At 55.7% G+C, this 13,542-nt stretch overlaps 1 protein-coding gene across 2 annotated transcripts in view; it reads left to right on the top strand.

Moving 5' to 3' along the window:
• JDP2 (Jun dimerization protein 2) overlaps nt 1–12,460 on the top strand; it is a 33,086-nt gene extending 20,626 nt beyond the window's left edge. For both annotated transcript variants that reach the window (XM_040975265.1, XM_040975266.1), the window contains exons 3-4: nt 9,322–9,426; nt 11,358–12,460. In XM_040975265.1, coding sequence (XP_040831199.1) covers nt 9,322–9,426; nt 11,358–11,543 — 291 coding nt within the window. In that variant the 3' untranslated portion in view covers nt 11,544–12,460. The remainder of the gene's footprint in view (nt 1–9,321; nt 9,427–11,357) is intronic.
• The last annotated feature ends 1,082 nt before the right edge of the window (nt 12,461–13,542 follow it).

The following is a 13,542-nucleotide window of genomic DNA, read 5'->3' as shown; positions in this document are numbered from 1 at the left end:
GGGGGTGGAGGGATTCTTCTCATCTTCTAAAGCAGTTGGCCGCAGGGTCAGCGAATAGATTGATTGCCTGGTAGGAAACGAGACTCCATGAGTCTAAACATGAAGCAGGTCTGAGACACAGATTTCAACACAAGCTGCCCATCCCCAGACAGTCCCTTCTCCAGCAAGGGGATTTCCTGGCACACAGCACCCCCTTTTTCTCTCCGACGATAGTTCGTCTGCCATTGTCTGCCCGTGCCAAGGTGGTTTTTCTTGTCTCCTGGCTTGTGGTCACAGGGCTTGCTCCTCCTGGAGCCAGATTGTTCAATCCACAGATGGGTGTCAGCCTGGCCTGTTGGCTGTCTCAAACTTTGTTCCAAACACAGGTGCCTCACTGCCCTCCACTGCTTTGTAAGAGAAAGGCCCTTTCCTAGTCTGGCTCTAGAAGACAGCCCCTGATCTTAGCTGTCTGTTGTTTCACCTTTTCTTTTCTTTCTTTTCTTTTTTTTTTTTTTAAGATTTATTTATTTTCTTGAAAGAGTTCCAGAGAGAGAGAGAGATATTCCTTTCATCTCCTGGCTCACTCTCCGAGTGGCTGCAATGGCCAAGACTTCCATGTGGATGTAGAGGACCAAGCACTTAGGCCATCCTCTGCTGTTTCCCCAGGGGCTTTAGCAGGGAGTGAACTGCAAGTGGAGCATTCAGGACTGTGGCTGGACCCCCAGATGCCAGTGGCAGAGGCAGTGGCTTTCTTTGCTGTGCCACAGCACTGGCCCCAATAGCCTAGTTTGTGGTTTCTTTTAACCCAGAAGAAAGTTCTCCCTGTGGATAAGGGATGTTGAGAGAGCCAGGGTCAGATCTGGGTTTCTCCTCTAGCTGAGATGAGAGGGGGCAAAGAAAGTAGGTTGAAATGGATCCCCCGTGGGTCTGATGTCCGCTAGAGACTACGAGGTGTGGGGCTTTCCACTCATGCAGAAGGTAACTCTTCCAGAAACCTGGGGCACTGCCACTGAATTTCCCAGGCCCTGTACCCCGAACTTCCATTCCTGGCCTGAGGATGCTGTGGGGATCTCGTGTCTCTGGACCATCGTGGCTCCAAACCTTCAAGAGGGAACTTAGCATGGAGCCCTGCTCCTCTGCACTGTTCCATGCAGGTGCCGAGGGCATGGCCCCAGCCGGGGCTGAAAGGGTCATCCTGGCAGGTGGACACCATAGCTACTGTGTGTTCATAGCCTCTCCTGGTGGTTGGCTGAGCTGCTTTGTATGTGTTCAGTATCCAGTGTGCCATTGGTTTACAGGGGAAAGGCATTGATCATAGCCTGGCATTGGGCTCGGCCAGGGTGACAGAGAAAGGTCTCTGGATTGGTAGTCAAGAGTTCTGTCTTGGTGCCAGAACTGTGTCATAGTGGGTAAAGCTTCTGTCTGAGGTGCCCATATCCCATGTGGGCACCGATTCAGGTCTCGGCTGTTCCACTTTGCATCTAGCTCCCTGCTAATGCACCTGGAAAAGCTGGCCAAAATACTCAGGCCCCCCTACATTCACGTGGGAGACTCAGAAGTGACTCCTGACTCCTAGCTTGGGACTGGCCCAGCTCTGGCTGTTGTGACCATTTAGGGAGTGAACCAGGGTTGAAAAATACCGCCCCCCCCAACTCTCACCTTTCAAATAAATAAAATAAATCTTGGCAAAAATAAAATCTTGACAAAAATACAATCTTCTTGTCTACGTCTCTAACTGTGCTAGGTTGAAATAAGCCTTCTGGCGTATGTATTTGTTACGTAAGATTGTACAGCAGACGAGTTCAAACACCCACCCTGGGCAGACAGCTGGCAGGTGGATGTGTGGATTTGAAACGAGGGTTTAGTTGGCATCGGTGCATAGGTGAGCAAGACAGTTCATGGGCATGTAGCTGGAGTGGGAAGAGAAGCAGGCCTGGAAGGGATGGTAACAAAGTCCTAGGCCAGGTTGGAGCTCAGAGTGGCAGATCCAGGGCGAAGGGGATTCAGGGATCTGTGAGATCCAGGAGCTGGCACTCAGAGACTTCTTAAAAGGGGCTGGGGCAGTGCTTCCCACTCGGATGTCCCAGCAGGGAGGGGTTTTGGGGGGGATGGCAGCCCAGAGAAGGGCGTGTGATGCCACTGTGGCCCCGTCTTCAGCGTTGCAGCCTTGGTTTTCCCGCCCTTCGACTTGCTTTTGTGCCTGCTGAGCTGACTGCAGCCAGGCCCAGGGTCACAGGGTAGGAAGTCAGGCTTCTGAGGACACTTGGGTGTGCTGCATGCCAGAAGCCATCAATTAGCAGCCCACGGGCTGGTGCAGTCTGCAGATGGCCTGCGTACGCTGCCCATGCGGCGTTCCTTTGAAAGTGCAATTCCTGGCCAACGGGAAGAAGTGGGCGATCTTCCTTTAAGAATGCCTGTGTTCCGCTGATCCAGAAGGTTTGGGAGACTTGCCATCCCCCCCTCATCTGCCTTGCTCTGGTGGAGCTGGCCGCTGAGTCCGCTCCTGCCCTTCATGCTCACTAAGGCACAGTCACTCCCTTAGCTTCTGCCAGTGGCCAGAGTTTGCAGCCCCTCCTGGAGACAGGCCAGCTGTCTGCACTGTTGTCTTTGAACCCTGTTCGGCTCGCTGTCCCCCTGAGACACCCACCTCACTGTTGCCCAGCAGAAACCCAGACAGACCTGGAGCCCATGGGCATGAAAAGGCCTGGCTATACACAGGCAGCAGCAGCAAGCTTCCAGAAGTTCTGTCTCAGCTGGTCAAGGACAAAATGAAAGGCCTGGTGCCTATGAGCTGCCTGGGCCAATGAGGATATTAGAATAGGACCCCTGGGGTGGCCTCATTCCTTCTTGCTGGGGTGGGAGGAGGCACAGGAAACTGTGGGCCCGGTCCTGTAGGTTGGCCTGGCCTGGCCACCATCTCACCCCTGGACTGCCCTACTTTTGTTTGTTGTTGTGTGTGGCGGGGTAGGGAGTGGGCAGGGTGCACAGCCCCCAAGGCTCCGCGCAGCCTTGTTTATGTGGGGGAATGTCTGGTATGTTTGATATTTGAGTATTTACTTTCCAGGGTGATTGTGGGTCCCTGGTGTTGAAATGTGGTTCCCCCATGGAGTGGAGGGGACTGGTGGGGGTCTCCAGTGGGCTACAGCCCTGCTCGGTCACAGCGTTGTCACCCTGAGGCTCCCTTCTCTGTCAGTCCCTCTTCCCAGATCCTGTTTCTCTGCCAGCAATGTCACTGTCTCCCCTTCTCACCTGGGAAGGTGCACAGGGCAGTGGCATTTCTGAAACTTAGTCCCTCGCCACCCACCTGGGCAGCAAGGGCTCCTTATGTTTTTTTGTACAGGTGATGAGGAGGGCCGGGTGACTTTCCCTGGGCCACTTGAGCCGTGGAGACACCTTCCTGAAGCCAGTGCTGGTCACAGCCCTGACACCCTGAGTCTCCAAGGCCCTGGGTTCTCTCTACCCAGACTGCGGTTCTCAGGGTGGACACAGCCCACAGCCTTTGCTTCTGCACTTGGTGCTGGATGCCTTCCAGTTTGGCTTGCTGTCCGCCTGGGGCGAGGGGTGGGGTGCTCCTTTCCCTCTGGGCTTTGGCCATGTGGGCGTCTTGATTTTCAGCCTGGTAGTTGGAAGTAATTTCTCTTTCTGCATCCGCTGGAGGCCCCACATGTGGAGGTGTGGAAATGCCTTGGAGAAGTGGCTGCAGCTGGGGCTGGTAGACAGACCAAAGGACCACGCCATGGGGAGTCTGGGGAGCCCCCTCCCCTAAGCCTGCAGCCTGCAGGTGGCATGTGCACCCACTCTTTGTATTTAGAGAGACCCAGGTGAGTGGATTGTTGGAAGCTCCTGCTGCTGCTGCTGTTGTTGCTGCTTCGTGTTCCCAGGATGGAGCCGAGGAGGCCGGGGCTTTGTCACGTGGGAGAGGACACGCTCAGGCCACCTGAACTTTGGTGAGCAGGGAAGTTCTTGCACTCTGAGAACAAAAGATCCGGATGCAAACCCCAAGCAGGCAGCCTTGGCTTCTTGTTGTTGTTGTTTAAAGATTTTATCTTCTTTACTTGAAAGGCAAAGTGACAGGAGAAGAGATAGAGATGGGAGGGAGTGATATCTTCTTTCCACTGGGTCACTCCCATATGGGACTGGGCCAGGCTAAAACCAGAAAACTGGAACTCCAGCTAGGTCTCCCATGGGGGTGCAGAGGTTCAAGTATTTGAGTCTGAGCCATCTTTTGGTTCCTTCCCAGGTGCATTAGCAGGAAGTTGAATTGGCAGTGGAGGAGTCGGGACTAGAACCAGTGTACCCATAATGTGCTGGTGGTGCTTAACCCACTGTGCCGATCGCCGATCCCGGCGATGGTCTTCTTTATTTCCTTGAAGTCGGGGGGACATGGAATTGGCCTTGGTGCTCCACTAAGAGCTGAACAGCCTGGCTTTTCATTAGTCAACTGGCTCATGGTGGTCTGTTGGGTAGGTACCACACTCAGCCCTGGTGGGCTGGGTGATGTTGGTGAAGGAGAGAGGCTGGGGCGTTTCTATAAGTAAGAGAATGAACATTCAAAGGGGAGATTGACAGTGATGGGCACGGGCGTCTGTGAACAGGGGGTGCAGTTAAGGACTACACTTTGGAGCAATGTGTGAGGACATGATGGGCTGGAGTCATAGTGCGCGTTTTCATTGGGGTGGTCAGTGAAGGCTTGGACCAGAAGTCCCTGCGGAGGGCTCAGGCAGTGCTAGCCCCAGGCCCAGGGGAGAACTGGAGGAGGAGGGAGTCAGCAGAGTTTAGGAGTTAGGAGGAGTGGGCCGTGAGGAGTGTAGAGAAGGGGGTATGCATGTGGGACAGAAGCAGAGGTGCTGCATTAAGGTCACAAGGAGTTGCCCAGAGCCAGTGCCATCATCTGGGGTGGAAGCAGTGATGACGTGGAGGGTGCTGGGCTGGTGGAATGCCAGTGGGTGGCTCAGCAGTGTGCTCTTCGGGTGCAGTTGCCACGTTTTGCCCAGTGGACTGTGACGGAAGGGATTCGGGAGGCTCCTTGGGTTTGCTTGTGCTGGGATAAGCAAGCAGGTGAGGGTGGCGGTCCCTGAGCCTGGGACGTCTGGGAGAATTCCGTGGGACGCCTGGCTCTGATCCAGCAGGTCTGGGATGGGATTGGTGAGCCTCCCAAGCATTCAGGAGAGGCCGATTCTGTCCTCAGGGTCCCCACTCTGGTAAGATGAGCGCTGGCTGTGGGGACGGCTCTGGCCCCATAGGACTTTGTCCAGTGTTGCTGGCATTGCCTGCCTCCTACCTTGGCAAGGCCAGTCCTGCGGGTGGGGCACAGAGAGTGATAGCCGAAAACTCTTAGATCCATCAAATTCGTCTTCAGTTCTTCCAGGTGGCCTTGTGCCATGGACTGCATTACCCAGGTTTCCTTGCTCCCTGACTTCTGGGTGACCTGAGCCACTAGCAGAGAGAGAGTTGGGGGTCCCCTGTACCCAGCCCTTCCTGGAAATGCTCCTGAATCCAAGATCATGGTTAAGTCATGGCTCCCCTGTGCCCATCATCACTGCCATCCAAGGTCCCTTTAAGCCTCTGGTGTTGCTGGACTGGGATCTCCAAGGCTCCATCCACCCCTTTGCATAGTTCTATTGTTAAACTCTCCTTCAGGGTTCCTTTCGGTGACTCACCTGCTCTCTGCTGGGAATGATGGGACTGAGGTCACCCACCTGTCACCCACCCAAGCTTCCTCTTGGCTGTTGTCCAGAGCACCCAGGCTCTGCCACCTTCTTGATGGTTCTAGAAGCTTCTGGGTAGGACTTCACCCCTCAATTGTGGGGATCATCTGCTCCTCTGTGATCCCCTGACATCACCCAGCTATGCCAGGGAAACAACTGAGGGCCATCCCCCCCCCCACTCCCAGCATGTGTCAGTGGCCAAGATCTCCAACTCCCTCCAGGCTAAAGGAGGAAAGTACAGGGCAGATGGGGGTACCTGTCACAGACCGCAAGGACGAGGAGTACAGCCACGCCCCACCAGGGCTGGAATCCGGAGTTTCTTATGCTTCCTGCGCGTCCACCATCCGTCCCATTTGTCCATCTGTCCTGTCCGCCACATCTCTGTGCTTTCTCTATGCAGTTCTTTCTCTCTTGTCTCACTCCCACTGGTGTGTGTGTCTCTGTTCTGTGTGAGACTACTGCCTGCTCTGTGTCCCTGCCTCTCTCTCTGCAGGCTGGGCCAGGGTGAGCAGGCCGGGTGTGTGCCCCAGGTCAGGACATTTAAAAAGGCACTCAGTTTCAGGTGCCGCCCCTGTACGTATGTGAACCTGAGCGTGTGTCTCTCCTTAAACATGTGCCTGGGGTTCCTGCTTACCCGGCCAGGCCCAGCTTCTGTCTTTCACACCAGTAGGGGAGTGGCTTGGGACACCCGAGCCTGTAGTCTGTGCCAAAAAGCCAAGACTGGGGAATTCTCCTGTGCCTTTTCTCATTTCTTGAAGCTCCATGCTTGCAATGCTGGTTCGATTCCCACTACTCTTGGTTCTGGGTCCCCAAGTCTCTCTCCTACTGTGGAGACACAGGTGACTTTGCCCTTGGGCCACCCTGGAAATCTGGGGTGGGGATGCGGAAACAGAGCCAAGAACAGGGAAAGCTGCCCAACTCCCATTCCATCTCCCAACTCTTTATGTGTACTGAGCAGGCAGCAAGCTGCTTCCTTCCCAAACAGCCTGGTTCTTCCAGCTGCACCTGCAGGGAACAAGTCAGCCCTCTGACTTCCAGTTTGAGATGTCAGAGCCGCGTGTGGGAAAACATGTACCACTGTTGTTCACCCACTCAGGGCCAAATGCTTTGTGGGATTCAGGCTGTGCCAGGAGGGTGGGCGCTGCAGCTTCAGCCTGCAGGAGCCTGGGGAGAGTTCCCATATGGCCCCACACAGGGATGAAACCATGGAGGGGGCAGGCCCTGCCCATGGCTGGGTTCCCATGGAGCCTCTGCAGCCGTTCCTTCCCTTGGGTAGCTCTCCAACAGCAGCAGGGGGACTGGGTGGGTGAGGGGTGGGGCATGAGGGCCATGGTGAATGTGTGCCCTGCCCCCCAGCAGGGGGACTTGGTAGCCACTCCTGCCTTCCTGGGAGATGTCAGCTCCCCAGTGGGGTAAGGATGCAGGAAGGGCCTAAGGACCAGCTTGGAAGCTGGTGGTGGCACTGGGGGCTTCAGCCCACGCACATATCTTGTGTTCTTTCTGGGCCTGCGTAGGATTTGTGCACCCCTGTGTCAGCCTTCGGAGCTGTCACTCACAGTTCCATACACATTCAGACATTGTGTTTCTCGGGGAAGCAGGGCCCAAGAAGAGTGCAGGCCTGGGGCGTCTTTCTCCAAAGTTCTTCATCCATTCTTCCATTGGAGTGGCACTTGGAGAGCTCCTGCTGAGTGCCGTGCTATGGGTTAGGCCCTGCAGACCCTTAGGAAGATGAAAGAGTGTGGTGGGGATGTGACGGAAACTCTTACCGTGCTGTAGCAGGGCACAAAAGCTGTTAATCTGGGGAGGCTTCCTGGAGAAGGTGACAGTTATGCTTAAAGATCAGAATAGAGTTTGGGAACTGTATGTTTGGGGAGGAAGACAATGGCAAAAGGGAGTTACGAGGCTGGAGAGGGTGGGTGCAGAGGCAGAAAGGCCACCCCATCTGAGTGTCCTGGCCTGGCCCATCTGCTCAGCTTCTTCCAGCACCGGACCTCTCTGTGTCTGCTGCTCTGGTAACTTGTTTGCTCCTGCTTTGCTGTGCCTGTGCGGGCCTGTGCAGAGGGGCGGGAGGGAGTATGAGTTCTGGGGGCCCACTCATCGCCTTGGCGGATGGAGGAGAGGCAGCCCTGCTGGTCGCTGCCTTCCTTCAGTGCCTGCCCCCTGCCTGCCATCATGGCTACGGCTACCCTGTCAGGGGCACGGTGGTGGGTGGTGTTAGGCTGAGGTGGGGCGGAAGGCATCTCGGCCAGGTTTCTCTTTTCCCACATGTAGGTCAGCCAGAGGACCTGTCACTTCTGGTTGGGTTTCAAAAGAGGCCAAGGGGCTGGGAGGGATGCAGGTGGGGCGTGGGTGCCCATCTCTGTGCCAGCAGCCTCCAGGGGGGGTGGGTGGCTCCAGGAGCAGCTCGGAGGTGGAAGACAAGGACGAAGAGGGCTGCCTTGCCAGGGGCCTGGACCTTGGGGGGCCGTGCGTGGGGCTGTGCTCGGGTCCGGGCCCTTAGCTATGGGCTCCTAATACTTGTCGAGAGTACTCCCAGCATGCCTGCTTATTTTCCTGGCCTGTAGCCCTTGCAGCTAAAACCTTGATCCAGGCCTTGGGCTGCCAGGGCTTGGAAGTGAGCAAGCTGGCAGGCCCAGGGCACTCCCTTAGAGGCCTCTGACTCTCCTGCTGGGGAGTGGGTAGGGTAGTGCACGCCCCAGCATGGCACTCCTGATCCCTCGTGGCTGTGTGGGCCAGTGGTCGAGGAAGGTTAAAGTATGTGAAATCTTGAGTTCAGAAGCTGGCTGGTTGAGTGGCTTGGGGTCAGTTGAACTGTTGGGCCTTGGTCTTACCATCTGTAAAATGGGATAGTTAGGAGGCCCTTCCACCAAAGACTTGGACTGAGAAGAGGAAATGGCATGCGTTTACAGGATTTAGCACAGTAGGCAGCTTTTAGCTGTTACTGCTTATGAATCAGTAATTGTAACTCAGGTTCAAAGGGCAGGGTTGGTGGTGACGAGTCTCCTGCTCTCCATCAGATGGGCCCGGTGTTGTGCTGGTTGAGGGTCCTGACTTGGGGAGAAGCCAGCCTGTGCACTTAGGAGACCGCCTAAACTTGTGCCCCATGAACTCCCCCAGCCCCCTCCCAGGTGAACATCCTGGGGATGGAACGCACAGACACAAGTTCTTGAATGAAAGCAGGTGAAGATCCTGCAAGGAGTGGGGGGCAATGTGTGCCTTGTTCCAAGAATCTGGAAAGACAGTGGTGGGCGGGGCAGGGGTGGCCAGGGAGGTTGGGGAAGAGAAACATCATCAGAGCAAGGTGGAAGGAAATGAGAGACAAAACCTGTGTGTACAGCCCCAGCCCTCGGCATAGGAAGTACCTGGGAACCGCTGGCCTGGAAAAGTGTGCCTGGAGGACTTGGGCTGGGCTGCAGGAGCGGCTGGGCTGGCTGCTCTGCTCAGCCCTGCCTTCTCCCAGCTGCCATCTACCAGAAGGAGCCACTGGCTGCCCTGCAGCTCCCCTGTCGCTGCATGGAGATGTGGCTTCAGCAGGGGCAATGGGGCGTCAGTCTGTGTGTGTGTTGGGTGGGGGACGGGGCAGCCTTGCCGGAGCCTGCCTCGATGTCTGACCTGTGGCTCTGTGCCCTCACAGCTAGATGAGGAAGAGGAGCGGAGGAAAAGGCGCCGGGAGAAGAACAAGGTGGCAGCGGCCCGGTGCCGGAATAAGAAAAAGGAGCGCACGGAGTTCCTGCAGCGGGTAAGCCCTCCACAGTGGGCACTGGGTATGTGCACCAGGTCCCAGGGGGGCATCTGCAGGCACCTGAGCAGTCATTGCCTGGGAGTGCTGGTGCTGCCCCTCGGTTCTCCCCACATCATTCAACCATGACAGCCCAGGGTGTCGTGCAACAGCCCCTGTCCACACCTATCCCCTGGGAGTTTGCCGTAGCCAGGTTCCCCTTCACTGAGGTTAGATCCAAGAGTTGATGGCCCAAATGTTACTTAGGCTCAATTCTCTGTCCTGCCTCCATTCTCCAAATTCCAGCCAACTTTGCTCTGATGTCTTTTTTCTTCCTACGATTCTCTTGCCCACTGCTTGAAGTTGAAAAACTGTCCACCCCTGTTAGCCTTCAGTGTACTGAATGCTTTTACTGTTTAAACTCATCCTGCCTCCTGTGAACATTGCCAAAACCTTAGGCCGGGCGGGGGAACCTGGGGGGCAGGGGTGTTTGTTGGGCATCCCTGAGGTTGGCAGTTGGGCAGGCACTGTGTGTTAATGGTCTCCTGTGGAGAGGGTCTTGGTTATCCCTTGAAAGATGGCTTTCCTGGGAGTTCTGGGAACAGCTTCCCCAGCCTGTCTCAGCCCATCGAATCCAAAACCACCATGGCTGCTCTTGAATATTTCCCCCAAAGCATTTTTTTCCTTCTCTGAGCCGATCCTCTCCAGGCGTCTGGTCACGAGGCCTGGTCTGTGTCAGCAGTTCCAAGTTCCCCGCGAGCTCATGCTGCTGCTGCTTCTGAATGGAGCGCAGCGGAGTGATCCAGTGAGGGGGGGTAGCCTTCCCCCCAACCCCTGGCTGACGCTGGGCCCCACCGACAGGTGCTGGGGTGAGGAGGAGGGGCTGTCTAGTTGTCATTTCACGGCAGCAGCCGCAGCTGGCTCTCTGGCTGTTACAGGCTGCTGTGCTGGTTCTCATCCGGGGCTGCTCTGTGCACGGTGAGTGTTCCAAGCAGGCAGGCTGGGGACACCAACCTCCATGTGCTGGGTGCTTGCTAGTGGCCTCCCTTGGGTAGTAAACCCACACCTTCTCCAGGCACTGGGCAGGGTGCCCTGGAAGGCAGAGCCAGGCCTGGCTGTGGGCCCCTGACTCAGCTCTCCCCTGGGGTGTCTGCAGGCGCAGCCAGGATAAGTCATTTGGATGCTGTTCCGTTTTCCTGTGAGACCCCCAGGCCAGCACACATGAACTGCCAGCATACCCCCACCACAAGCACTCAGTCCTCACATTAAATCATCCATTTCCTTCCCTTCCTTGCCCTGCCCTTCCACCTCTGTAGCTGGGCCGGAGACCTTGCTTGGGATCTATCGGATGTCTCATTTTGAATGCAGCAGGCCAGTGCAGGACTATCAATAGTTGCCTCTTAGCGGTTGATGCTTGTAGATGCCAGGGGATGAGGAAGGGACTGCAGCTTCCACACCTGTAGGAACCTGTTTGCGGAGGAATGATGAGAGCACTCTGGGCTCACCAACCACACAGGGTAAAATACCCCCTGACATGCATTTATTGCATAACGAAGCACCTTGCCACTGTCCCCTGTGGGTCACCTCACAACCTTCCAAGGAGCTGCTGTGGGTTCTCCCTAACCACCATCCTTCTCCCACCCTTTGATTTCTGAGCAAAGGCCCTGAGGCAGGAGAGCGGCCGTGGCAGATGAGGTCACTATAGCTGGTGTGCACGGAGAGAGCAAAGCAGCAGTGAGCATAGGAGCTGGACCAACCCCAGACTCCACCCACTGTGACACAGGCCAGCGTCACAGGTGTGAAGGTCACCTAACCCACGGGCTCCACGGGAGGCTCTGTGTTTCCTCTGGTAGGAAGCTGCTCCTGAGGTGCTGGCCGGGGCGCCTGGCCCACCTTCTGGGTGGTACCTCTGCCCGGCCAGCTCCAGCTCACGGCTGCGTCTGTTTGCACAGGAGTCGGAGCGGCTGGAGCTCATGAACGCCGAGCTCAAAACGCAGATCGAGGAGTTGAAACAGGAGCGGCAGCAGCTGATCCTCATGCTGAACCGGCATCGCCCCACCTGCATTGTGCGCACCGACAGCGTCAAGACCCCGGAGGCCGACGGCCACCCGCTGCTGGAGCAGCTCGAGAAGAAGTGACCGTGGGCTGGGAGGAGGAGGAGGAGGACGATGATGACCACAAGGAAGAGAGACGCAGAGGGAGGAGGAAGGGGCCTGGAGAGGCCCCTGCTTGGTGCATGGAAACCCGGACCAGGCTCAGCAAGACAGCCCCGGCCGGGCTTTTTCTTTCTTTCTTTCTTTCTTTTGTGAAACTCAAGATTGGCTCCCTGAGGTGGGGCAGGAGTGGGCCAAAGAAGCCCAGAGGGACCAAGGGCTGAGACCAAAGTCGACCTGCAGGCAGGGCGGTCCATCCTGCCAGGAGTCTCGCTGGGAGGAGGCAGGACCAAAGGGGTCCCTCCACCAGGACCTGGGAGCACCCAGGAGAAGCCGGGAGTTGCAACCCGCAGGCGGCCGAGGATGGAACACAGAAGGAACCGGCCTTTCACCGGCCCCTGGCCCTGCGGTGAGGCTGGTGAAGGGTGCCGTGCCGAGTCCTGAAGCCCTGTCTGGAGGAGGCGGCCGCTGGCTGCTTGGCCACCAGCCCTGCTGGAGCTTGCTGCCGGCTCGGAGGCGCGGGCGCCCGTCCCAAAGCACATACCCACTGAATGTTTACAGACTGGCTGTCCGGGCAGGGCTTCCAACTGCACATGTTGTTGTTGTTGTTTTTATATATATATATATATATATACTTTTTTTTAATATTTTTTACAAAAAAAAAAGATTTTATACAAGCAATCTATATATGGATTTCTATAATCACGCGATGTGATACAGTATAAATATGTTATGGTTTGTTTGTGATGAACAGACACCCTCTGCCCCCCGTCCCCCCCAGTTATGGCCGTTGTGTGTATCTCCTAAGTACTGTAGTGTCGGGGTGTTGGGGTGGCCAGGGCGGGGTTGGGGTGCCTTTCCATCCTTCACACCCTTCATAGTACTCAGTAAATATTGCTCTTCGTTACTCAGCTGCCTCACGTGTCTGCCTGGGGATGGGGTGCGAGGCATGCCCAGGGTCAGGCATGTTGGGAGCACCTGCTGTAGTATTTTGGTTTTCACACTGACCCTCCCAGGTAAATGTGCCCATTTTATAGATATAGCAGCTGAGGCTCAGAGAGGTTCATCCCCACCTATCAGTTTTAATTTTATTCATTTGGTTTGCACATGTTTCCCCGGGGACCTGCCAGGGTTGTGCCAGGCAATCTGCAGTGCCCCCTTCCCTCCCTGGCTACACATTTTACTGAAGTCCCTCCCTACACTGGCTTGCTTTCTCACCACGCTCCTGCCAGGCAGCAGCCGGGGTTCCTACATCCCCACCGCCCCAAGGAGTTGGAGGTTCCGGCAGAGCAAACTTGCAGCCGCTTGCAGCAGAGCAAACTTGCAGCAAACCAGCACAGGCCAGGGGACCTCAGAAACTTCCTAAAAAATGGAAGTCAGACAGACATAAGTTTATTTTGTGTTTTAAAAAAAAGTTCAACTGTTTGTTTATAAAACAGCTTCAAAAAGTTCAAGAAAAATGTACAGTATGAAAAACATATTCATGGACTTAAAAGCAGGCTTACCTAATTTATACACACACACGCACACACACACTTGAAATGTAGATTGACAAAGAGAGGAGAAACAGAGATCTTACCTCTGCTGGTTCACTCCCCTTAATAGCTACAACAGCCAGGACCGGGCCAGGCTGAAGCCAGGAGCCAGGAACTCCACCTGGTCTCTCACATGGCGGCAGGGGCCCAAGCACTTCTGCCGCGCTCCGCTGCCTTCGGAGGCGCTTTAGCACAGAACTGGATGAGAAGTGGGACAGATAGATGGGCCTGGAACACTCCGGTGAGGGATGCTGGTGTTGGCATGTCAGCTCCGTATGTGCTGCAAGACCAGCCCTTTGCTTATCTTCTAATTCCATTTTCCAGAGACCTTTGAAGTTGTCTTACATTGTTTCATTTACTTCTCACGACGACCCCCAAATAGACATTATTCCTCCCATTTTGCAGATGATATAATGAAGCTCAGACAGGGTAAATGACTCCTCTAGGAT

The sequence above is a fragment of the Ochotona curzoniae genome, unplaced genomic scaffold (assembly GCF_017591425.1).
Source record: "Ochotona curzoniae isolate NIBS_2020 unplaced genomic scaffold, NIBS_Ocur_1.0 contig_2688, whole genome shotgun sequence".
Classification (NCBI taxonomy): Eukaryota; Metazoa; Chordata; class Mammalia; order Lagomorpha; family Ochotonidae; genus Ochotona; species Ochotona curzoniae.
This window is presented reverse-complemented; position numbering and strand designations above follow the sequence as displayed.